The 24,354-nt window shown below is 38.9% G+C and overlaps 1 protein-coding gene across 1 annotated transcript; it reads left to right on the top strand.

The window, feature by feature from the left end:
• The first annotated feature begins 414 nt into the window (after positions 1 to 414).
• On the top strand, positions 415 to 24,089 carry YTHDF3 (YTH N6-methyladenosine RNA binding protein F3). Its single transcript, XM_074882076.1, has 5 exons — positions 415 to 754; positions 2,729 to 2,753; positions 8,615 to 8,700; positions 10,061 to 11,653; positions 23,122 to 24,089. The coding sequence occupies exons 1-5, from the start codon at positions 731 to 733 to the stop codon at positions 23,143 to 23,145; spliced, it is 1,752 nt and encodes a 583-aa protein (XP_074738177.1). The 5' UTR covers positions 415 to 730; the 3' UTR covers positions 23,146 to 24,089.
• Positions 24,090 to 24,354: the final 265 nt, after the last annotated feature.

Below are 24,354 nucleotides of genomic sequence, written 5' to 3' on the forward strand. Positions count from 1 at the left end.
GGCCCGAACCTACCACGGGCAGTAACAGCCACTAACTGCCACCGGGCCGGAACCCCGCACAGCACTACGGGCTTGAGCCCGGTTACCGGCCGCGCACACCACCCCCTCCTCCTCCGAGGTGCTGCGCAGCACATGCGTGGCGGAGCGGCGGCAATTAACGTTATTTCTGCCGCCCCCCCCCCGCATTCCTCGGCGGTCCCTCTCCGCGCATGCGCATTCCGTGGCTGACGGGGCCGGGGGGAGGCACCGACTCCTTCCGCCTGCGCCCCACCGCGCGCGCGCCGCAGGCCCCACCCCCGCGCCATCGGAGTCGCTGGCGGCGGCGACGGGCGCGCGCGCGCGCGCGGGGCAGTTCCCCCCACGTGACATGGAGGCGGGGACGGGAAGGGAAAGGTCAGTGGCGACGCCGGCGGAGGGGGAGCGGAAGGTCAGGGCGCCGCGGAGCGGAAGTGGGAGCCGGGGCCCGTCCGCCATTGTGGGGAAGCGGAGCCCAGAGCAGGGGGGGGAAGCGGCGCTGTGTCCGGCCGGCCGGCTCCTTCCAGCGGGAACCCGATCAGCGGCGGCAGCGAGCCCAGGCGGCGGCGGCGGCGGCGACGACAATCAGGCGGTGGGGAGGAGGAGGAGGCGGCGGCGAGCGGCGCGGCGGGCGGGCGGGCGAGCGGCCCCGGCGTGCGGAATCACTCGAGGCCCAGGCGGAGCGGAGCGAGGGGATCGCGGTTCCCCGTGAAGAATGTCAGCCACCAGCGTCGACCAGGTACCGGCCGCGGAGCGGGGGAGAGGCCGCCCGCTCCCTGCCCTTTCCTCTCCCCTGCCCTGTCGTTAGCCCCGGCGGGGGAGGGGGGGCGGCAGCCGGGCGGCCACCTGCACCTTCCCTCGCCGCCGGGGCGGCGCGGTTCGCGGCCTCCTTCCTCATTCTCTCCCCGCCGCCATGGGGAGCGGCGATTAATCGGAGCCGGCGGCGTCCGGGATGGCGGGCCCCTTTCCCAGCCCGGCAGCCCCTATTTATAACCGCTGATCCGCGCCAGGGCCGCTCCGCCTCCCCGCCCGCAGGGCCCGCTGCCGCTCAGCCCCGCGGCTCCCGGCCCGCCGCCCGCCCGGCCCGGCCCCCCCGCCCGGCCTGCCCGCTTTGTGTGTTCCCCACCCGCAGGCGACCCCTCCCCGGCCGAGCCCCTCCGGGCTCCCGCTTCCTCTCCGCTCCCGGAGAGCCTTGGCGCCGGGCTCCCCGCGGCGCCTAGCTCTGCCTCCTCTCCCCTGCGCAGCCCTCATTCACTCTGACTGCTCGTCACCGCATCCTTTCTCTTCGTGCCTTTCTCTCTCCTCACCCACCTCTTCTCCTGTCGGCTGTGGTTTCTGCTCCTTCACCGCGGCCTCCGCTTCTTCCAGCTGTTCTCCTCTGTTTCTCTCCGTGCTCTGTGCTGCGCTTTTTAGTTGGTTATTCACGGAGCTTAGAGTTTATTTTTTATCTTTACCAGGCCTCTGCTGGCCTTTCTTTCTGGCTGGGAGCTATTCTGTCTTGGTGTCTGCTTTCTCCGTGGGCCTCTGCCACTCCCCAAAAGTTTTGGCCCTGCAGTCTCCTGGCCCCTTTTATTTTCTCTCTGTGTCTTTAATGTTTCGTTTCTTTTGTCTCTGTGCAAACTCCAGTTTCCTTTTATGCACTTATTTCTCAGTAATCTCTTAGCTTTTCATTACTCTGTCTTCCACGAAGGCTTCTTCTTTCTAACTTTTTTAGTTGCATGTCCCTTGTTGGTCTCTGCATGCTTTTGTGTCTGGATTAGATTCATCCCAAAAGATGAGTTGAGGTTTTTAAGGTTACAGAGGTTTTTCTCCATAGTTTTAGATGGAGCAGCCTTACAGTAACTCTGAGAGAGATGCACATAAAAGCAAGATGGAGGTGGCTGCCTCCTAAACTTTTAAACCTCTGAATACTGAGTTTTTCAGGACTGAGAACTGCTAGAGAGCAGTGCAGCCTGGAGACCACTCATGCTTAGTTGTACATGTGTGAAGATGAATTAGATTTTCATGGGCTAGCATTTGTTTTTCTAAGCTATTTTATTTTGCTATAGAGGAGTTAAGGATGCTGTAACTTGTACTGTTACAGTGATTCTTAGTGCATGACAGATTAACAGGGTTTTGTAATGACTAATCCTAAAAAAAAAAGTCCTCCTTAAGGTATTATTTCCTTGTGTGGAAGCTTCAAGCATACTGTATCATTTTCTCAATGTAATTGCCTAGATGAGGAATGCACAACTCTTAGTTCAGTTTACAATATCGCTGTATATTCATTTGTATATTTAAAAGCAAGACATTGTAGGTTATCCTCTGATAAGTACTCACCAGTCAACTTAAAAGATAACATATAATAATGAAGTTCTGATACTGGCGGTAATCTTAAACTACTAACTTCCTTTGTTCTTTTACTCTATGCTTTGTTTATTGCTTACGTTTCGGGGGGAGGGGGGCATTCACAATTCATTTGTTATTCCGGTTTTCAACACCATTTAAGCTTCATGTGCTCTAAAAGACAAGATTATTTCAATGTTTTTTTCGTGAAATTATTTCAATTCGAAGATTATTGTTTTTTGGTAATATTTTATTTTAAATGCTATATTATTTCTGTAGTAGCATGTTTTTAATAATTGGCAAATAAATGGAATTACCCTGAAGGAAACGTTAGAGGATTCTAACTGAACTTGTTTTGCTTTTTTTTTTTCCACTTTCCTATATACAGAGACCTAAAGGACAGGGAAATAAAGGTAAGTTGATTCCTTGTATTTCTGTATAAATCTCTTAATATTGCTGTTTATGGAGGTTAATGTGTTTTCAGACAATTGTGGGAAGAGAATGTAGCTATAGCTTGTCTTTTATTTCAGAGCAAGATGACAGGAAATTGTGTGCCAAAATGTTATTTCCCAGTGTTTTTACTACTGCACAGCAGTACATCAATTTAAAATGTTTTATTTTGCAAATGAAGATTAATGTCAGAAGTTGGATGATAACACAGCTATTTCTTTTTAGCTGACTTTGTGATATGCTACTACAATCTCTTTAACAGTACACCTTGGGCCTTTCTGTGCAGTGAATAGAATCAGTGTACTAGAATCATCAGGAAGGATCTTTTGAACAGCTTCCTTAGCTTGCAAGACAACAGCCACGTGACTATTTAGTTACTCATATCTGTGAGCAGAACACACCATCTTCCTTGTTCTCAGAAATTTTGTGGGCTTTTCTCCTCATTTTAGCGTCAGTATAGAATATTTTCTCAGTGTTTGTAGGCCTTTAGCTTTTCTACTTTTTCCATGTTTCTGTCAGCATCTTAGTTTTAAATACCGTACTCAGTGGGGTTTCTTCTCTCCCACAGAAACAAGGAACTAACTACTTGAGTATTCTCTCAAATTCTTGGCAAGTCTGTCGTAAACAGCATCTCAGATTATATCTTGCAATTTATTTCTGGTCTGGAATTTATCTTCAATATAAAGACTAATATTCTATTTGGAAATTCTTTTTGCGTAACTGGTATGCTTGTGCCCGTTTAATTCTTAGGTGCTCAGCAAGCTGAGATATAGAATAACATGCACACAGCTGCCTTCGTCTGTTAATGTGCTTATTATTTCTTCATGCAGATGAGAAACTTTTTTTTTGAGCTCATGTACTCTTTGCCTCCCGCTGTTCATTATCTGAACTAATCTAATTGGTCTCTGAGAATGGTCATTTAATGTTATCTGCAGTGTACTTATTTTATTACTCTGTCTACGTGCAGATTATCTGCTACTTATTACATATATCACTTAAGAGATGGAACATCATTCCTGAATCTTGTTGAATTTGGCCTGTTCATTTTAATTTCTCTGCATTCAGAGAAAAATGAATTTGTGTTTACTCCTCAGACCTTCTCAGTTTGGTCATTCTTAAATACTTGTTCTCTTATATTCTACTACTTATACCTTTTTTTTTTTTTGCTAAACTGGAGCTTTTAACTCTTTCTTTTTGTGTTTGAAATAGTTTGTGTTTATACCTTCAGTGTTGCTCTTGAAGAAAAGCCAGATTCATTTTAGCAAGTAGTTCGTGTCTTCGTGTTGTTTGAATTAACATATCAGTTGTAGTGAGGTTATTGAGATGCATCTATTAGAGAATCATACAAGTAGTTTTTGAACTATTCTCCTTATGTATGAATTGGAGGGGAAGTATTAAGCATTTCTACTTGGGTGTTACGTTGCAGCTTGTTTAATAGTAAAAATGCATGAGTCAGCTTTAACTTATTTATGTTAGCGTATTTTTTTGTGCTGTAATTTGTAAATGCTGCAGAATGAATCAAAACACATCTCTTAGTTTGTGATGTAAGGAAGAGATTTTTGCGTTTCTGAACTTGGATTTTTATGGAGTCCATCCTTTTAAATAATGGGTACTTACTACGTATTGGTGAGAATGTGACCTAAATTAAAACTATACTGAAACAAAATAATAATCTCCATTCTGTTAAATTATTTAGTATAATGTCTATTTAATGAAACTAAGTTATGATTTAGCATTAGATTAAAGGGCTAGGAGATTGAAGGTGGTCGCACAGTGTAGCATGAGTAGTTGGCTTTGGGTTAGAGACCTTTTCAAGAGGATAAACTAAGTCAGTATCAGCAATTCTTACTGACCACATACTAGCAGAGAGTAATTTTTTTCAGGTGTCATGATAGGTCCTAGCTTAAAGGAGCTTCAGGGGAAGATGTGATACTGAATGTGCTGGTTTTGGCTGGGGTAGACTTAATTTTCTTCACAGTATGGGGCTATGTTTTGGATTTGTGCTGAGAACAGTGTTGATAGCACAGGGATGTTTTAGTTACTGCTGAGCAGTGCTTACACAGAGCCAAGGCCTTTTCTGCTTCTCATCCCACCAGCGAGGTGGCTGGGGGTGCACAGGAGGTTGGGAGGGGACACAGCTGGGACAGCTGACCCCAACTGACCAAAGGGATATCCCACGCCATATGACGTCAGGCTCAGCATGTAAAGCTGGGGGAAGAAGAAGGAAGGGGGTGAGGTTTGGAGTGATGGCGTTTGTCTTCCCAAGTAGCTGTTATGTGTGATGGAGCCCTGCTTTCCTGGAGATGGCTGAGCACCTGTCTGCCGATGGGAAGTGGTGAATGAATTCCTTTTTTTGCTTTTCTTGCATTGGTGCCTTTTGCTTTACTTATTAAATTGTATTTATCTCAACCCATGAGTTTTCTCACCTTTACTCTTCCAATTTCTCCCCCATCCCACTGTGAGGGGAGTGAGCAAGTGGCTGTGTGGGGCTTAGTTACTGGCTGGGGTTAAACCACAACACTGAGTTAACAGGCTAATCTGAAGTTGGTTCTACGTGTAAGAGTAATAATGGTAAAGAAGATAGTAAAAAGGTTACTGTCCATGTCTGGTAGAGCACATGAGAGAATGTGAGTGAGCAGTATAAGGGGTGTATGCATGGAAGTAGAGTATTTTTCATATTGGAACAAAAACTACTAGACTTGCAAATGATACTGGAAGGTAGCTGATTTGTGTTGTCTAGTAAAATGTTTTTGATGCTTTATTCTAGTCGATTATAAATTGGTGTGCTGTGCTGTTTTCCTTGACCAGAATTCGTGGGATTGAAGTTCTAGTGTGTAGAACAGTACTATCCATCTGCTGTGTTGGATATTAATGTCGGTATTTCAGAGACTTGAACGAGTAAATTATCCTGTCTTGGATGTTTTCTTATTCTAATTGTCAACTACTATACAGTTGGCATAAAACATCAGTACTGACATCATTCAAATGATATCTTACAGTAAGGTGTGGGGGGGGAGAAATTGGCATTCCTGAAACTCCTTTTCCTCCCCACACCTTTCTTTTGTTTGTTGTGCCAGCATATCACATCTGTGATAGGAAAGTGCTGACTTGTGTTTGTGTATGTATATAATTCTTGGATTTGTAGTAGGCGTAAATGTAAGCATTAGGTTTAAAACAAAAATGAAATGTTTGTGTTTCTTTTAGTATTTATTCTCTGTGTTAATTAAGGTATAACGGTGGCTTCTAATGAAAATTTTATTCTTATGCCTTTGGCCATCATCTGTGCATTTTGCAAGTGGTTATGCAAAGGATAGTAGCAGTTAAAAGAATACTTTATTTTATGAGTTGGTTCTTCCCAATATCTAATTACATTGTATGTTTTCACAGTGTTTGCAGAAGTATACGGTATTTTCAGGGTGGGATTGATACAGATATTTTTAGTAACTGTAAATTAGTTTCAATTAGTATTCTTCACTGCCCTGTTCAGTTGGAACACTTAATGTGAGATTTTGGGAATGAGGCATGCATCTTAATCTGTTTGCTCTTGTTAAATGTGTGTGTGGGCTACATTCTTCATTATTAACACATTATGTAAAGTTAGAATGAAAAGCCAAAGAAACACACTTCTAGTGATGCTATTTCACTGGAAAATGTGTATATTTACTAGGGAAGATGTTGGTATACAACTATTTTGTGTCACTGACTTAAGATCTCGATACAGAATAAATAAGAAAGAAAATACATTTACAAGAATATTCTGTGTTAGTCGTAATGGCAGACCAAAAATAATTCTGTCTTAAGTGACCTTTAGATACCTCTGAAACAATAAACACAGCAGATGCATGTTTTATGAAGATTAGCTGTCAGTATGAGGAGATTAATTTTGATAGGATTCTAGTCTTGACATGCAGCTGTTTATTTCTTTATTTGTGGTTGCATGCTTTCAAGAAACTTGTATGCCTCCATCTATGTTTTTCATTATAACAGAACTGTATTTGAGAATTGTGCTCTGAATACTATTTGCTTAAGCCAAGGCAATGGACATGGCATGCACAAAAGATTTTCAGGCTCATCCCATGTGTGACTGGGCCAAATATAAAGAGGAATATAATGTTCTAAGTCATTAATATGTTACCATTGTGTGTAAATTCAGGATGATTAATGACCTGAAATTGTTTATTTATGAGGGGAAAAAACCAACCGACACCTAATGTTAATTTAAATTTGGTATTTAATGTAGAAATATTGTTCTGTCAAGTTTTAAAATCCATTGTGCTCACCATTGCTGGTCATATTTGGCTGTAGCTAGTATACAAACGCACTGTGCTGGTTTGTAATAACTGAAGTGTCAACAGTTCTGAGTTTTAAAACTCCAGGAAGATACGAGACACGAGTTGCTTTCTTTCTTACCAAATATTTGCTTTGAAAAAAATCTTCTGTTGTTCTCTGTTAAATTATGAATTTTCATCTCTCTTTACCGCTGTCTGAAATTCTTATGTTTTCTGGAATTTTGGTTATTCCTTGTGATTGTATCTATTCCTTTGTCATTTTTTCAACTAGTTTCATTCCCTGAATGCAGTTTGTTTTAGAGGTGTTAGTCAAATGTGAAAAAAATTGAAGTGACTTGGTCCAGGCAGCACTTGGTTTGCAATGTGAACTTTGGGTGGCAAAAAAAAACCCCAATGAAACAGAAGAAACCCATTGTTAGACACTACCTCCAGCAAAGTTGAAGATTTAGTTACATGGTTTGTATATACTTTTCAGAAGCTTTTGCTAAAAGAGGCATACCACGAAGTGAGCTCCGAACTCAGTATCTCCAGCTGTCAGAAAATTTGTTTTGTTACTGTTTCTTAGTGCACCTCGCTGATCATTGTAAAACTTGGTTGTGGGGTGGTTTTTTCACTGAACCTATCTGATAAATAACAAAAAAAAATGTATTCGGAAAAGTATTTTTGAGAAGAGGTCTTCATCTTCAAATTGTAAAATTACAAATTGGTGGTTTAAGTCCCTGTTCTGCTTTGCACCATGGGAAACAATGAAACTTAGTAGAAATTTGTGCAATTTGACTTTGTTTGAATAGTAGCCTGGGGGAGGGTGGAGAGACACTTCAAGTAATTTGGGCAGCTGGAAAATCCCAGGTAGGTGTAATGCCTTAGATGAAAGTAAAGGTAATAAGAGGCCGAGAAGAGCAGGTAGGAAGAGATTCCAGCATATAGTGGCATATGTATTGGGAAAGGATTGTAATCACCCTTGGGGACTTTAGCTCTTGTTTCTGTTTTGCTTTGTACTCTCTGAGCTTCAGAGACAGCACTAATGCAGTACATTATAATGTTTATGTAGGAAATATAGAATTAAACAGCTGAATAGTGGTGCCCTTCATGGTTGTCTTGGTGGGTAACTGACTTTCCTCCTGGCAGGGTAAAGCTGTGTGTTGCAACTTTCCCTGAACCGACTGAATAGGTCTGATCTGGTTGCTCTGCACATTTGCACTTGGTCTGGTACTTCTGGAAACGCTGGATTTACTGCATGTGCAAATAAGGTGTGCCTGTAATCTTTCCTCTGTCTGTGGACCTCAGGAAAGAATAGTCAGGAGTAGTACGCTCTGGTTGCTATCTTTCCAGGCATCTCCTGAGATCTGATTGGGATTATCAGTAGAATGAGCTATTTTCTTTAAATTTAACAAAGCGGTCCTCAACAATACGTTCAGTCTCAACAAAGCACAAGCAGAAGTACTTCAGTGTACAGGCAATTAAGAAGTGTTATCTAGATTAAAAGTGCAACATAGATCTTACAGAGAGTATACCTAATACAGATTTATTTTTAGTTTCAGTACAAAACGGTTCGATTCATCAAAAGGATGCAGTAAATGATGATGATTTTGAGCCATATCTAAGTAGTCAGACAAATCAGGTAAGTGAACATTGTTTACTATCTTGAGGTTAATTTTGAAGTTCAACTGACTTCCAGATTTAATTAATTTTTGGATGATACTTCTTAGCGTTACTTACTTGCCTGAAATATATTTCAATTGCCATTGAAATATAGTTTTGTATCGTATCTTGTCTTATGATATCTTGAACAGCTAAAGTCTTTTTAATAATTCTGGAAAAGATTCTGTTAAAAAGCATACCCTGGTATCTCTTGCTCTTGTGCTCTGACTTCAGAAAGATACAGTTACAAGAAGCTTGAGGAAAAAATTGCAAAACCCAAAACACAAACTCCAAAACAGAACCCCACACCTTAAATTTACCATTAAATCGTCATCTGTTGGATGCAGTTCAAAACAACAGTTTCATGGGCTCTGTGAAAATATTAACTGCTTGGACATGATTTCCTTTGAAGTTGGTAGAAGTAGCTCGGAGTTCGTAGCATAATAGATTGAAGCTTAGTATTACTACAGCTTGGTATAACTCTTGTACAAGGAAGTTAATGACTTATTTTCAGAGCTGTGAATTGTCTCTATAGTCAAAAGTTAATATTCATTAAGCTAAGTTTCTACGTTGTAGTGGTCTTGAGAGAGGGAGAAAGTGCAAATTATTAGAAGGCTTTGAGAATTTTGCTTGCCTTCCTATTTTTTTCAAATAATACAGGATTAAGGAGGCATTGGTTAGAGGGTGATAATATGCAAGTTTTTTTCCCCTAAACAACATCAGTCGTATGGGGGTAGTCCTTCAAATGTGTTGGAGACATTATCTTCTCAAGAAGTAAATTTCCTGGTTTCCCAGGAGTCTTGGGAGTAGAATTTGAGTTTAGCTAGTGAACTTTGTTCTGTTAGACCACAGATTGTACTTAGTGCCCATTCAATAGTGTGGAAATGTTAGAGTTTGATTGTTTTTCCTCGCGGAAAGAATCATCCTTGCATCCTTTTTGCTATAATATTCTGGCAGGTGTCTCCAATTAGAAGTGAGAAATTTGACAAAAAAAGTAAGAATACCAAAACTTTAAATCGCAGTTGCAGCTATTTTTCTGTATTTATGAAACTACAGTTGTTATGACTTGTTTTTTAAATTAGCGTATTATTTTCTCGATACTGTCGACATGGAGGAATTTTAAGCCTAGCTCAGTAACTGAGGAACAAATGGCCATATCTAACAGATATCTTGTTCATCTGTTACACTGGGAGGAACTGTGGAAGTTACAAATGCGTTCATATCATCCTTAAAAATGTTTTGGACTGTATTACAGGTTGTCCTTCCCCCCCCCCCCCCCCCCCCCCCCCCCCCCCAGCCTAATTATCTGTATTGCTGATTTTTGTTTTATTTTCTTGCAGAATAACAGCTATCCACCAATGTCAGACCCATATATGCCTAGTTATTATGCTCCATCCATTGGATTTCCATATTCTTTAGGCGAAGCAGCGTGGTCAACTGCAGGCGACCCTCCAATGCCATACTTGACAACTTATGGACAGATGAGTAATGGTGAACACCATTACATACCTGATGGTGTGTTTAGTCAACCTGGGGCATTAGGAAATACCCCTCCATTTCTCGGGCAGCACGGATTTAATTTTTTTCCTGGGAATGCAGACTTCTCTACATGGGGGACAAGTGGATCTCAGGGACAATCAACGCAAAGCTCTGCTTACAGCAGCAGCTATGGCTATCCACCTAGTTCTCTTGGGAGAGCCATAGCAGATGGACAGGCTGGATTTGGCAGTGATACTCTGAGCAAGGTGCCTGGGATTAGCAGCATTGAGCAAGGCATGACTGGACTGAAAATTGGTGGAGATATGACGGCTGCTGTAACAAAAACTGTAGGTTCAGCTCTGAGCAGTACAGGTATGACAAGCATTGCAGCAAACAGCGTGCCCCCAGTTAGCAGTTCAGCACCTAAACCAACCTCATGGGCTGCCATTGCAAGGAAGCCTGCTAAACCTCAGCCGAAACTCAAGCCTAAGGGTAATGTGGGCATTGGGGGACCTGCTGTACCACCACCACCTATAAAACACAACATGAATATTGGAACTTGGGATGACAAAGGGTCAGTGGTAAAAGCACCCCCAGCCCAACCAGTACTGCCTCCTCAGACTATAATCCAGCAGCCTCAGCCATTAATTCAACCACCGCCACTGGTGCAAAGCCAACTGCCTCAACAGCAGCCTCAGCCACAGCAACCACAACAGCAACAAGGACCTCAGCAGCAGGCCCAGCCTCACCAGTTGCAGCAACAACAGCTGCAAAACCGCTGGGTAGCTCCTCGTAATAGGGGTGTGGGCTTCAGCCAGAACAATGGAGCTGGTAGTGAGAACTTTGGTTTAGGTGTTGTATCTGTTAGCTCCTCACCTTCTGGTGTGGAAGTGCACCCAGTGCTGGAGAAACTAAAGGCCATAAACAACTACAATCCCAAAGACTTCGATTGGAATCTGAAGAATGGACGTGTGTTTATAATCAAAAGTTATTCAGAGGACGATATTCATCGCTCCATTAAGTACTCTATCTGGTGTAGTACTGAACATGGTAATAAGCGCTTGGATGCTGCTTACCGTTCCCTGAATGGAAAAGGCCCACTCTATTTACTCTTCAGTGTGAATGGCAGTGGACACTTTTGTGGAGTGGCTGAGATGAAGTCTGTTGTGGACTACAATGCGTATGCTGGTGTCTGGTCTCAGGATAAGTGGAAGGGGAAGTTTGATGTCAAATGGATCTTTGTTAAAGACGTTCCCAATAACCAACTGCGGCATATTCGTTTGGAAAACAATGACAACAAACCAGTTACCAACTCGAGGGACACTCAAGAGGTACCCCTAGAAAAAGCCAAGCAAGTGCTTAAAATAATTGCTACTTTCAAGCATACCACCTCAATCTTTGATGACTTTGCACATTATGAGAAGCGTCAAGAGGAGGAGGAAGCCATGCGTAGGGTAAGAAATCATTGTCATTATTGTAGCTCTCCTATTTTTTCTGTTTTTCAAAGCCTTGCCTTTCATACAACTGGAATTTCTGTGTGCAAGTATTGAATCAGAAGGTGGTACTTTTTACCCAAGGTGTCTGTACGTGATATAACTGGCTTTTAATGAAAAGATTTAAGTTCTTGTAACTTGTTAACACAGGCATGTGTTTAACCACAATACTTACACAGGCCTGCGTAAGTGGACTTCTGACATATTTTTACCCTTCAAAGTAAACAAAAACTGAATTGAATGTATTATCCATAACTGAAGTCTTCTAGTTTAGATTTTTACGGTTTCTGGATGTCACAAAAAGGACCTGAAATTACAGGAGAAGCTTTATTTAATAGAACATTTCAATTCAAGTTCTGCTTTAATGAAATGTTCACAACATGATTACTGTGAAAAGCAGGTTTTCCCCTTGATTCAATTTGTCTTTTGTACAATTGTGAAACACAGAAGTGATATAGTGATGACTTGTACAGGAATAATTTTTTGGACATTTCTGATAGCACATTTCCTGAAAAAAAAGTAATGTGTAGTTCATTTCTGTGAAGAAAAGTATACCTGTGATAAATTGGTAGAGAAACCTTTAGTTTTGGAGGTATTTCAGAAAACCAGACAAAGGAAAAGGCATTTAGTTTAATCTCTTATAGTACTTGTCTGCTTTGTCTTCTGTGTACTCTCCTTACTAAGAACACTTATGTTCACCATTGGCCACAATATTTACTTTTGCTGTATTTATTTTCTTTCCAGGCTTGCTAGTAACTGCAAATGTATGATTTGTTTCATGGCTAGAAACATTCCAGGAACTCTTGTACCAGTTAGATGATGTGCAAGTGTTCAGAAATGGGAGTTTCCATCAGTGCAGGTGGTGGTAGTGCTCTCTACTCAGTAGGTGGTGTGAGAAGATGAATAAAAAACCCCAAAAGTCTAGGGTTTATGCTAATTAGGGGCCTTGTGGGATGTGAAGTCCCGAATTTGTTCACTTCTTTTGAAGCTGCCACAATTCTGACTGCTTAAGAATTTCGCCTGCTCACAGCCTCCTTACTTCTCTTAGGTTTCTAGCACTGCAGTGGTTCCACCTCTCTTGTACATTCCTAATCCTTCAACAGACATTGTATCTCCTGTAGACCAGTGCATACCCAAAATCAATTTTGTAGTTTTATTGCACAGCTGTGCAATATGTTGTCACATTGGAAGTTTTTCACTGTTTGGAGGCAAGAGGAATATCCCAGTTGGCTGTGTAATGGCTTTTTAATTTTTTTTCAAAAAAGAAAACTGAATATGCCCTAAATCAGTATTGTTACTTCCATGCTGTCTTGATGATGGGAGGACAGGCCACGCGGTCTTAACTAATATTCAATGTAAGAGGAAACCTTCGACTTTTTCAGGCTTTAGTACAACGTCATTGCGATTTTGGTAATGTTTCAGAAGGACTAAGATAATCATGTTTCTCTGTAATATTCATGGTTTAGTATTTTCTTAATTTTTGATGTTTTAAGACACTCCAGAAATAACTGTTTTGCTTCAAAAGTGTCTACTTTTGTGAAAAGTGTTATCACAGGAGTCATAATTCAGACATGCCGTAGCATCTCAGGAAGATAATGCATTTTATTTGGGGTTTTGTTCCCTTGATAATAGGTGAAAGCCATGAAATGTAATGAAGAGGGGGAACATAGGTTATTGGTAATGTTTCTATGTATGCTAAACTTAAAATTCAAAGTACTAAATTCAGCATTTAGTAGGTCTCTAACTAGATGTCTGATTATATATATTTGTGTAATAAAGTAACATTGCTGTTTCCTTTAATATCTTCAGGGAAAACAGTATCTGTATGACTCAAGTACTAAACTCTGCATTTCTCTGTTAAGTTACCTTTCACAATATTATTGAGAGAAGACACGCTTGTCAACCTACTTGCATAGTAGTTGTTGATTCTTCTGCAGCATTGCACAAATTGGTTTTGTGACAAATTATAAAAAATTACTTTAGAGCTGCAGATGTAGTTGTGAGGTTTTCTCTTTGTAGATCATTTTGAGATAGGCCTTAAGCAAATGATTATGTACTTAAAATATAGGAAGTCCAAATTAAATTAATGACAGCTACTGAGAGATCATCCTTATCATTCTTTTATGATTGTTGATTTTAAACCTCTAAATTTCTTCTTTTATCACACAGTATACAAACAACCTGTCTTTAAATTGTAAACACAGAATTGTTAACTCTTTTATGATTCAAGAGTAGTTTGGAAATGCAGCAATTAGTATTGTAAGCTCTGGTTTATGGTTAATTGAGTAATCCTTTATTACCTAGTGCCAGCTAGGTCTTTATGAAGCTGTATTTAAATTCATGTGCTTTCTACTGCCAGTGGAACTGTGTAAATTAAGTTCTTGCCCATTTTCTGTGGCAGCTGTGGCAATCACTTTGTTTCCAGTGTTTTGGTCATAAAAAATGTGCTTACTGCTGTTAATAAAATATTAAATACATCAAGCAGCAGTAGTCATTTACATGTTCCTTAAAGTTCAGTTAATGTTTTGTTGTTGCATAGGTGGTAACAGACCTTCATACAGCCAGTGATCTAAACATAGTAAACAGCATATGATTTATGGATTTAATTTACTTTATAACTGTTCATCATTCCAACTAGCTTATTTTAAAATAATTGGTTGTAAAAGTTTAATCTTAACAACTCAGGGGGATCAATAATTAATTTCCAATATGACCTGTATGTTTTATTAAAATATGGCAGTATACTTATAAAAGTGCAATGAATAGTCTGTGATTAACATGATACTTCAATATCTTTGCCATTTGATAAAGGTTACTTGCAAATGACTATGAATAGTCTATTTAAGCATAAATATTAGAACTCCAGTGTCTACTACTGTTTAATGTGACTCTGGTCTGGGTAAGGTATCTGCAGCTGGAGTTGGAAACAAATTTGTGCAGTAATCATTCACGCTTTTCTTACGGCTCAGGTTCCAGTGTCCTATTCTAAATGTACAAGTGCTGTGATATTTCACCAAAGGAGCAGAGAAATCAGTGATGTTTTTCATGAGTTCTGTCAGTAGTATATTGAAATAATCTGAAATTGCATTAGTCCTTAGTTTGAACTACTGCTTTGTGGTGTAAATGTGCATATTTGTGTGCAGATTATTTAAAAACGTGTTTGATTGTCTTTCAACAGAAAGCAGTAGCCATAAGATGTAAAAAAATGGAACAGAAGTCTTAAAATATGTCATTTAAGAGCATGTAATAACATTAGGAAAACAAAGTACTCAAAAGAAAAAGAAAATCTGTATTAGTAGTTATGCGCCTGATCAGTATATACGTGGATCACAATGAAATGTGGCTCTGATTAAAAATGCTGTCGTTGGAAGATTACAACTTATCCACTCTCAGGTCGTGGCTTGCTAATCTACAATTACCTGTTGTCCTAGGACTTGTTTGGTGCTTTTTAGTGCAGAATTCTGCTTTTGTAGCCCATAATGGAAAAAAAAAATCATGGTTCTACATAACTGTAGAATGCTTTGGATGGTTTTCTTAGTGACGTAGTTCAGAAAAATAATTAATTTTTATCTGTGAGAGAAGATACAGGGACTCAGTATATATTTCTTTTTATCTAATTTGCATTTGGAATTTTTACCTTTCAGGAAGCCTTTAAATGGCAGGTAAATTAAGCATTTAAAATGTTGGCTTTCTCCTGTTGTACTGCATGTCTTGTAGTAGGAATGATGATACAGCTAAAACTTTCTGACTCTCGAAATTTAATTTCTCTTCCGTCATTCCGATACTAACATAACTTCTGTTTCTCTAATAATTGGGTCATAATTAGGCTGCAGTGTTAAGCAGCATAGCTCCTTTCCACTCCAGGACATTGCTGACTTTATGCTTGATTTAATATTTCTTAAAAATATCTTAGAGACAGAGGGTAATGAGAAAACATCCATTAAGAGGGAGCTGTAGACACTTGTTCCTTCCCTTACCCCCCAACCATCAACTAATAGGTTATAGTGTCAAAGTCAGATATAGAAACATCCACAGTCCTTGTACAAGTCAAGGAAAACAGGTAGTTGACCAACATTTTTAATGTAGTTAAATGATAGTTGTACCAGACAACTTTAAGTTTGTGTATTTACATCTTAAAGAGGTTCAAAACGGTAAATGAAATGGGCTACGTAGTATCTTTTGAGAAACTTGTGTCTTTCTTATATGCTTTTGATGATGTTTTAATGGCCATTATTTTGCAATTTCCTTGAACTTGATGTTTATCTACAGTTTCATCTTCATAAATGAAAGTGATACTGCACATCTCACATCTGTTTTAAGAAAAAACAATATGGTCAGAAAGTAGAAACAGAAAATATGGTTTTGCTCCCTTGATAATCATGAGATGAATATGTACCCCGGTCTTGGGAGAAGAGAATTATTTGGAGCTAGAATAATTTTAGACAACTGATCCAGAATTTTCATCCCATGATGGTGTGCTTATTTACTACGTCTTCATTTGCTTTTGCATCTTCAATCTTTTGGAAACACTTAAAAATAACTTGCAAGTTCTCTTGTTACAGACACATGGATTTCAAATGTGCCTGGTTTCTGTGCGTTTGGTGCAGTCAATTGTTTCTCTTCAGAGGTAGGGTTTAGAATTTGTTACAGGATGGGGATAGTATGGAGAGATCTGGATGTTAAAATACAGTATCTTACAGAGTGACTAGGTAAGAGTGAGTAGTGGTGTGTCCTGCCTTTCTCTAGTAAGGGAGGAGATGGTGCAATAGGAAAAATACAGTATTGGACTGTTGAAGGAAAGAGGTGTAATGTTATTAAACTAACAGGTGATCTTAGTTCATCTCAACACTTGCATGGATCTTGTTGCATTTTTCTTTTGGCTTTGAAATTTCTACCTGCAAAATCAAGCCTATGGAGACCTTTCTACAGAGTGAATTAAATTCTCTGACTCTGGGACTTGAAAGACCCTATTTCTCCTGTAAAATAGGGACCCCTGTTGGAAAAGCCAGGAATATCAACCAAATGGTTTATTTACCTTTATGCTCCAGAGACCAGTCATAGTCAAAGAATCTAATTCTTTAATGTTCTTAAATGTGAATGTAGCTGCCTAAGACAAGACTTTGAACTTGAGCTGAGCTGGATATGTGACAGCTCTACCTTTTCTAAATGCTGTGTCTTTTAAGTTGTGGTTTTTAAAGCAAAGGAGTAATTCTAAATCTCTTCTTTCAGAGCAAAAGCAGAATCTTAAGTATACATGAATACCTGTTAAAATTCATGTGGCAGCCTTCTGCTCGCTTCTACATCTCCTCAGATTACACAAGTCTATTAAGAACAAATTGAGTAGAACACTGGTGCTTTTCCTGCAGTTTGCAGGGAAGAAATATACCTGCATATTGCAAGGAAGTCGCAACCTCTGTGACTCTCCACACAGTACTTCAGCCTTGCTTCATTGTTTCATACCACAGATGGGCTAGGTAGCAGACACTCGAGTGAAAATTGCTGGCAGTGCTTTGCTGGAAAAAGATGGCACTTTCACACCATATAGATCTTGCATATCTACTAAAGCTGTTTCTGTAGATTCAGTTGATCTAGGATTGTTTAAGTTTTGAATCAAACTTGATTTGCTTTAACCTTCAGATTCATCTACTTGAAATGATATATTACAAGAATTCATATCAGATAAGCTGTTTGATCCCAGTGCTTTATAAGCACCTTTTCAGAGGTCTGGTAGAGTACTTACTATTGACAGGCAATTAAAATTATTGTTTTGCTTCTGTACCTAGGGATTATAGTCAGTTGTGAAAAAGTAAATGTAAACTTGCATGTTCATTGCACTTTCATATAGAATGTCATGAGAAACCAAGATAAAATAAGTTCATGTTTCTCATGGCAGACTGGAATTTGAGTTACACATGCAAATAGCATGAGTGGTGAGGCTTAAAGAAAAATTGTCTGTAAAATTATTCCCCAGTGTATTTTGTAGGCCCTGCCTTGGATGTCATTTCCCTTCCAAGACTACTATAGATTCCTTACAGATCAATTAAATAAGATCTTGTTGTTGCCCATGGGCATCTGAGAAAAATTGAGGTGTCGGAGTCATCTTTCTGCTCCTGTTGCTGGGACAGTGAACATCACTGAATGCAATTTCCATAGATGTAGTTAAAAGCTATCTGTTGTCAGTCTTCCAAAGCTGATGTTGTACTGTGAGCATTGTTACCAAACAATAATGAGGATCTAGAAGCTTGATTTTTTTTTTTTTTTTTTTTTCACTTTTTAATGAACTTGGTGAAATAGCTGTCTTGTAGCTAATTAAAATCTGATACTTCAGTGTGTAACAATGTACAGCACTGAAAGGAAGCACTTACTACTTGTAGTTGGCCAATCTATTACTGAAAGTACCCACCTGGGAGAAAAGACTGGAAGGGCTTTTCTGCCTTACGGAGTTCAAGCTTGGTTTCTGCAGAGCCTTTCCTTGTGTGTTATCATATGGTATCTTTAAAGTTTCTTTTCCCACCTCTGCCTTCTGAATGTTTGTACCCTATTATTTTGTGTGCTGTGGAATTTCAGATGTGAATTAAGTTCTTATTGCCTTTATTGTTACCATAATAAAATAATATCGTCTGTTCCAATAACAATGCATGTGTCTCCTCAAATTTAAATTTATTTACCTTCTTACTGTAATTCACTCAAATTTTTACTATTGCTGTGTTTCAGAGACTGAAATAAGTAAAATGCCATCAAAACTAATAGGAAGAATAAATAAATTAGAAGTCCAGGTCTAGTAGCTTTTCAGACTTTCTTAATATTTATATGCTTGAAAGTCTTATTTACTGTGTGGATTTCAAACGATATGCAGCAGCAGTGTCTCAGATGAGTATTAATTTATAAGGCTTACCAGGAGAAGGAGCTGCTCTAGAGTTATAAAACCTTGTTTGACTTCCTATGCTGACTTTGATTTTTAATTTGTACCTTGTGGTTTTCATGTTGGGATAAGGAATAGAAGAAAATGAGTGTTTAGGGAGGTTATGGTACCTCCACAGGAAAAATTTCTAGGCTGATTTAAGACTTCTAGAGATCCTTCCCTCCCATCTTGCCAGAATTCCCAGAAGTGTTTCTCAGAAAATATATTTAAATATTTTTATCTGGTTTTGCGGTAATCTCTTGTCTTCAGGAGATTCACTGTCTCTAGTTTGGAAATCAAGAGTGAGAAGTTAAAAAGAACCTTTATTTTACACCATTTTAGAGTTTCAGTCATGTAGTTCATGTTAACAGCCAATGAGATCTATGTCATAAATGGAGTAAATTATTTTTAGCATTTTTCCCTTTTCTCAGTAATCTGTTTTTCATCATGGTTCTCAAGCTCTAAGGTCAGTGTTTATGCTGTCATAGCTGTAATGGTACACTGGGGTGCAATAACCCGCAGATTATGGCTGATGCTATTAGTAAATGAGATCTCATGAACTCTGATGTGGCTTCTTCTCACCACCTCTACAGCTGTCTGTTCTGCCTCTGCCAGGTGTTTCTGCCCACACAGCAGAGTTGGCAGAGGAGATGTGCGCCTGCGCCTCACTTCACAGAATGCGGTCTGACATGTTAGCTTACATTGCAGATAAGCAGGGCTTTTAAGTCGAAGATTAAATTGCAGTTTGCAGTGAAGCGACTAAAATGTGCTATGCTATACCTTCCCTACTGAAGCTGCTGTGAAAATACAACCTCTTGGGAGAGGGGCAAAGCAGATAGCTCAGGCATGAACTTTTTAAACATTACAGTAAGATGCCAAAGTTTAGCAAAACTCTAGGTGTTTTTTTTGCAAGTGTACTTGATTGTGATGGGGGGGGGGGGGGGGGGGGGGGAGCGGAATTTGCCTGTGCAAGTTTGCAATCCTAGATAGCTTTCAAAATGGACACCTTGAAATGCTTGCACTTGCAACTGCAAAGCAAAAGTCTTTCTTTCAGGTCTACTTTCCCTCACCTTGAGCTTCAGTTTTTGGGATCTTGGAAAAAAAATTACAGCAGAGGACTGTGGTAGGTGGTTGTTGTTGTTAGGCTAGCATTTACATTTTTGCTACTTAAAATGAGGCTTTTTCATTTACCTCCTTTTTGACAAAAAATTTCAGAAGTCAGTGTTGTGTGCACATCAGTAGTTTCTTCAAATCTGACCAGGAAACATTTTTGTTGCTTTGCATTTTGAAATTTTGTTAGCATAGAGATTTCATTAAATCTGAGGATAAATTACATTGCAGTTACTTTCCAGCACAGGATCATTTGATTAATACTCTGAATTCAGAGAACTGAAATTTGGAAGTCAGCCTCGCAGTTCAGACCAAGTTAATTCCATAGTTTTGTCTGCACTAGATCAATGCATGTTTCCGAGGCCCAAGCATTTTTAGGCTCTCCTTCACTTTGTTTTCTCAGGTTGTGTAGAAAGTTATTTGCATGTGTGAAATCTCCTCACCCTCACTGCATGGTCTGCAGCTGGCAGGTACCTTTAACAAGCCCATACATTCCCACATTGTTCTAATTCGAATGGTACTTAATTTCCACATCCTGGTCATAAATGCCCCCTGAAGTGGGGTAGCCTCACCCTGGTGAGTTCTGAAGTGAATTTGGCCTTTGGTGACAGGGAAGTTAAATTGACTGGAGAAGCTTTTTATCCGAGAGCATTGCAAGAGATGTGGCAAAGGTTTTGCTCATCTGAATGTAAGAAATGAAAAAGATGTTCAATGAAAGCAAAAAATCTAGTGTAATTGTAATCCAGTCAGTTATGCTGGAAGCTTCATCTGCTCTCATGCTGGGGATAAAGTTTTCTGCTAGTTTGTCTATAATCACTGTTTATACAAAAACAACCAAACAAAAGTCACCCAGAAAAACAGAAGAGGAATACTTTTTGAGAAGGGAAAAGGCAGTGCTAGCAAGTGTGATCTGACTTAGCGCTGGGGGGGATTTAGTTTCCTTTTGAGAGTAATACGTCTTGAATAAATCAGGTTTTCTCTGTTTTGCTGTACAGTGCCAAGTGTCACTGATACCAACATCTGCAGAACATACTGTTCACTCACACTGAAAAATGTCAAGTTTGTATGTCTGCTTTAAGTACATAAATATAAATGTAGTAATATGTAACTTTGAGACTACAGCAAAGGTGTGCTTGGTGGTGTTTTGAGGCCTTTGTCCTCTGTAGAATTCAAAACGGACTTAAAATTTTTAGCATTTCCTTTGTTCATCCACTGGAAGCAGATAGTCATGATATCATTCCTGTTCTACTTTGAATTTTTATGCACTTAAATGCATTTTGAGTTGGGGAGCCACACAAAGCACAACATTGGTCAGTTCACTGTGCAACACTTTGCAATGCAGAGAGAGGGTTTTTATACAGTTTTACTCAGTGGTTACATATGTAATACTTCCAAATGGGCAGGAACCGATGATTTTTATTTGTATTTAGGTAGTATTTAAAATGTTAAAATACTGGTATTTCATTATTTAACATCACAATTTCATAGGCTCCTCCTTAATACTGCAGTAGTGTTTTTCAGCACTTTGTGCAGTTCTTTAAGTTGAAGTCTGCTAGTAGTAGAGGAATAATTTGAGATGTGCATGAGCAGGCTATTTTTACATGCCTTACATGCATAGTGAGGCATGAGGCCAGTGGTCATCTGTTTTCAGCTTAGATGTGCACTGTTAGCGTATCAGTTTGTATTAATGGTTGATAATATCAATCTCACTCTTAAAAATACTGTCTTACTATGAAAATATTAGTTATGTCTCTTTGAACTAGGAAAAAATTATTTCTAGCAGAATAGTGGAAGTATTGCTCTTGCTTTAATTATACTGAAGTTCTGCCCTAGATAATGTCCAGTCTTAGCTATATAGCTGCTGGGACCGTGAGCTGCTTGTTGTGACCAAGAACTCTGTGCAAGCTTTACTTTTTTGGTGTTCATCTTGAAGCAACTCAGAGCTCTGTCTTAGAGAGGACTAGGTCATCAGATGTACTCTAATAACCTCTTCTTTCATTATAGTGTCTTTTTGGCAGAATTTATTTGGGTTCATATGCCAATTTCCACTTCTCGTAAATAGTTTCTAGCATAATAAAGTTTCAGCGTGGTATCTGATAGAGTGCTTTTGAAATCATTGTTCAGATGCCTCCTGGTTTATTTTGGTTTTCCCTGCTATGTTTATGTTCCATTTATAACATGCTGTGTAATGCAATAATAATAAAAATACTGGAAATGAGTTTCTTGTTCTCTTTTTTTTAAATGGGGGAGGGAATCTACCTCTCTTCCATTAAGGTATTTTAAAACATTTATATAATGTACTCAGTTGGGTGTATTAAGAAAGGAAATGGTATTGGAAGATAAAGTCTTAGTTTCTTAGAGTCAAACTACAGTGTCTTTTTACAGTCTAGAAGATAACATAATGAAGGCAATGAAATATAGTTTACTGATCTGTTTTTATTTTTTTCCTAGAGGTAGTCATGATGCTGAAGTGTATGTTTAACAAAGTAGAGAAAATGGAGGATGATGATAAAACACTGAAAGCGTTATTTACTGTTAGACTTGTAATACAGTGGAAGAATTTGTTAGTCCCTGATAGAGATACAGTGCAATTAATATTTTAGCCCTCACCCATACGAAGTTGTTTGTCATTGTTTGTATTACAGAGATGACATGACACGCTTTGTCCTTTACACCAAATGCAACATCTCCCAATGAGGGCTTTGTAGTGAATATGTGCTTGACTGCAACTCAGACTTGCATTCAAGTGGGGTTTTATCCCAGCCATTCCTACTTCACTGGTTTTGCATTTTGTTATTAAAAGTAATTTCTAAATAAAGTATTGATGGCTTTTTTCCTTTAATTACTTTTCTTGCCATTTGAGCAGTGTGTTCATATGGAGGAGGTGGTAGTGGGCCAACTTGTTCCTTTAGGTTTCGATCTTAAGCACATGGGAACACTTCATTATAGGGGACTTTGAAAGAGATACCTGGGAGTATGGTCTTTAGATTTTCAGGGATATAATGGATAGAGAGCAGAATATTTAAATATTCATGCAGAGCATTTTTTGACAAGTTAAGCAAAAGATTTAGGGTACCTCTCGCCCTGTTCATAGTTCCCTTGGTCTCATTACTCAGTCCACTTGGTGTGATATCAGAAGTGATTTAAAAGTAATAAAACCTTTTCTTTTTGGTAGCTGTTTTTTGGGACGTATTTGCCTTCTAGTTTGACATATACTTCTGTGTTTCTTTTTAAGAAGTTGACTTGAACTAGATATTTCATGTTTCTGAAAAAAAGCCAAGTTTTTTCCTTGAAAGCTTGTTGCCTAATTTAGAGAAATTGCAAGCAATGCAACTGCTCTAATGAGAGGAAAGCAGATAATGTTAAACTGTGTGTATTAACATGATTTTCCTTTTTGTTTTTGTTTTTGTTTTTTCAGGAGAGAAATAGAAACAAACAATAACTATATGGAGATGTCCTGCTAGAATTACAACACTAATGATGTAGACTCTGGAAATGCCTAATATGTCTAAGAAGACGTTATTAAAGCTTTTTTCTGCTTAAGGTGACATCTTTGAACACTTTAACACAAAATTGACTCTTCTTGTAATGGTTCTCATCAGTGCATCTGCCCTTATACTCTCTCACCAAACACACTTGAGAACTGTACCTTCGTCAAGCACTTTCTGTCCTGAAGCTTTTACCAGTATCTGCTGTCTTTTGTATTTATGCATCCTAGCTAAGGCACAGGAGACCGAACGAATGCAAGGATTCATTAACTCTTTGAATTTGTTAAATACTAACATTTAACCATTAGAAGTGGTTCAATGATGTGAGATTCACATTGCTTCAACTTAATTTTTTCTTTGTTGTAGTTTTTTTAATTGTCAGTTTTTAGCTATTCAACAGATTAAAAGCAAATCATGCCATATTTAGTCCTGGAGTAAAACTCAAGTCTAAATGTTCATGTGAAAATTATTGTAGTAATCTTTTAATATGGCAAAGCAACTTTAAGCTGCAGTTTAGCCAAATGAAAAGTAACATAAAATTATATTAGAATGACATTTCCCTTGTTTCAAACTGTTTGGTGTAAGAGAATATTAATATGCAGCTTGGTGGACACCACCAGTTAATGCACATTTATTTTTTTTCTGTAACATGTATACTGAAAAAAGTGCATTTGTCTGAGGAACTGTTTGTTTGCTACCACTCGATGAATCTCAGTTTTGAGTAAATGTACCTCAGTCTAAATCAGACTTTTTATGACCTTTATAACTACATTTAAAATAATCTTTAATTCCTATTTCTGGGTGTTTGCAAGCCTGACAGATTGCTATCATGAAAGTGAAAATTTACTCCTCTAGGTGATTCACTAGCTAAATAAACATAATTCTTGTTTAGCAAGCATATACTCTGTTTCTCAGATTTTTTTGTTTCATTGTCCCAACATCCAGGTGTTTTTTCCACTATTCAAAAATATTTTGAAAAAAATACTTTGATCCATGAAGATGACATTCATAACTATGTTAATGTGATTTTTTGTTAAAACCATGCAACAAGAATTTTAGAATGCATATTAAACTGGGTAATTCTATACTAGTTTTTAACTTCTAAAAATTATATCTTTTGTTTCAGTTTATATAGCAACACATTCTATCTGATGGAAGAGAAT

Source organism: Strix uralensis, chromosome 1, assembly GCF_047716275.1.
Source record: "Strix uralensis isolate ZFMK-TIS-50842 chromosome 1, bStrUra1, whole genome shotgun sequence".
NCBI classification, from domain to species: domain Eukaryota; kingdom Metazoa; phylum Chordata; class Aves; order Strigiformes; family Strigidae; genus Strix; species Strix uralensis.

Excerpts from the sequence above, each read along its gene's own strand:
- YTHDF3 (XM_074882076.1), top strand. The coding sequence starts at position 731 with ATGTCAGCCACCAGCGTCGACCAG. Across the intron at positions 755-2,728 it reads CAGCCACCAGCGTCGACCAG|AGACCTAAAGGACAGGGAAA; the intron begins GTACCGGCCGCG and ends TCCTATATACAG. Across the intron at positions 11,654-23,121 it reads AGGAGGAAGCCATGCGTAGG|GAGAGAAATAGAAACAAACA; the intron begins GTAAGAAATCAT and ends TTGTTTTTTCAG.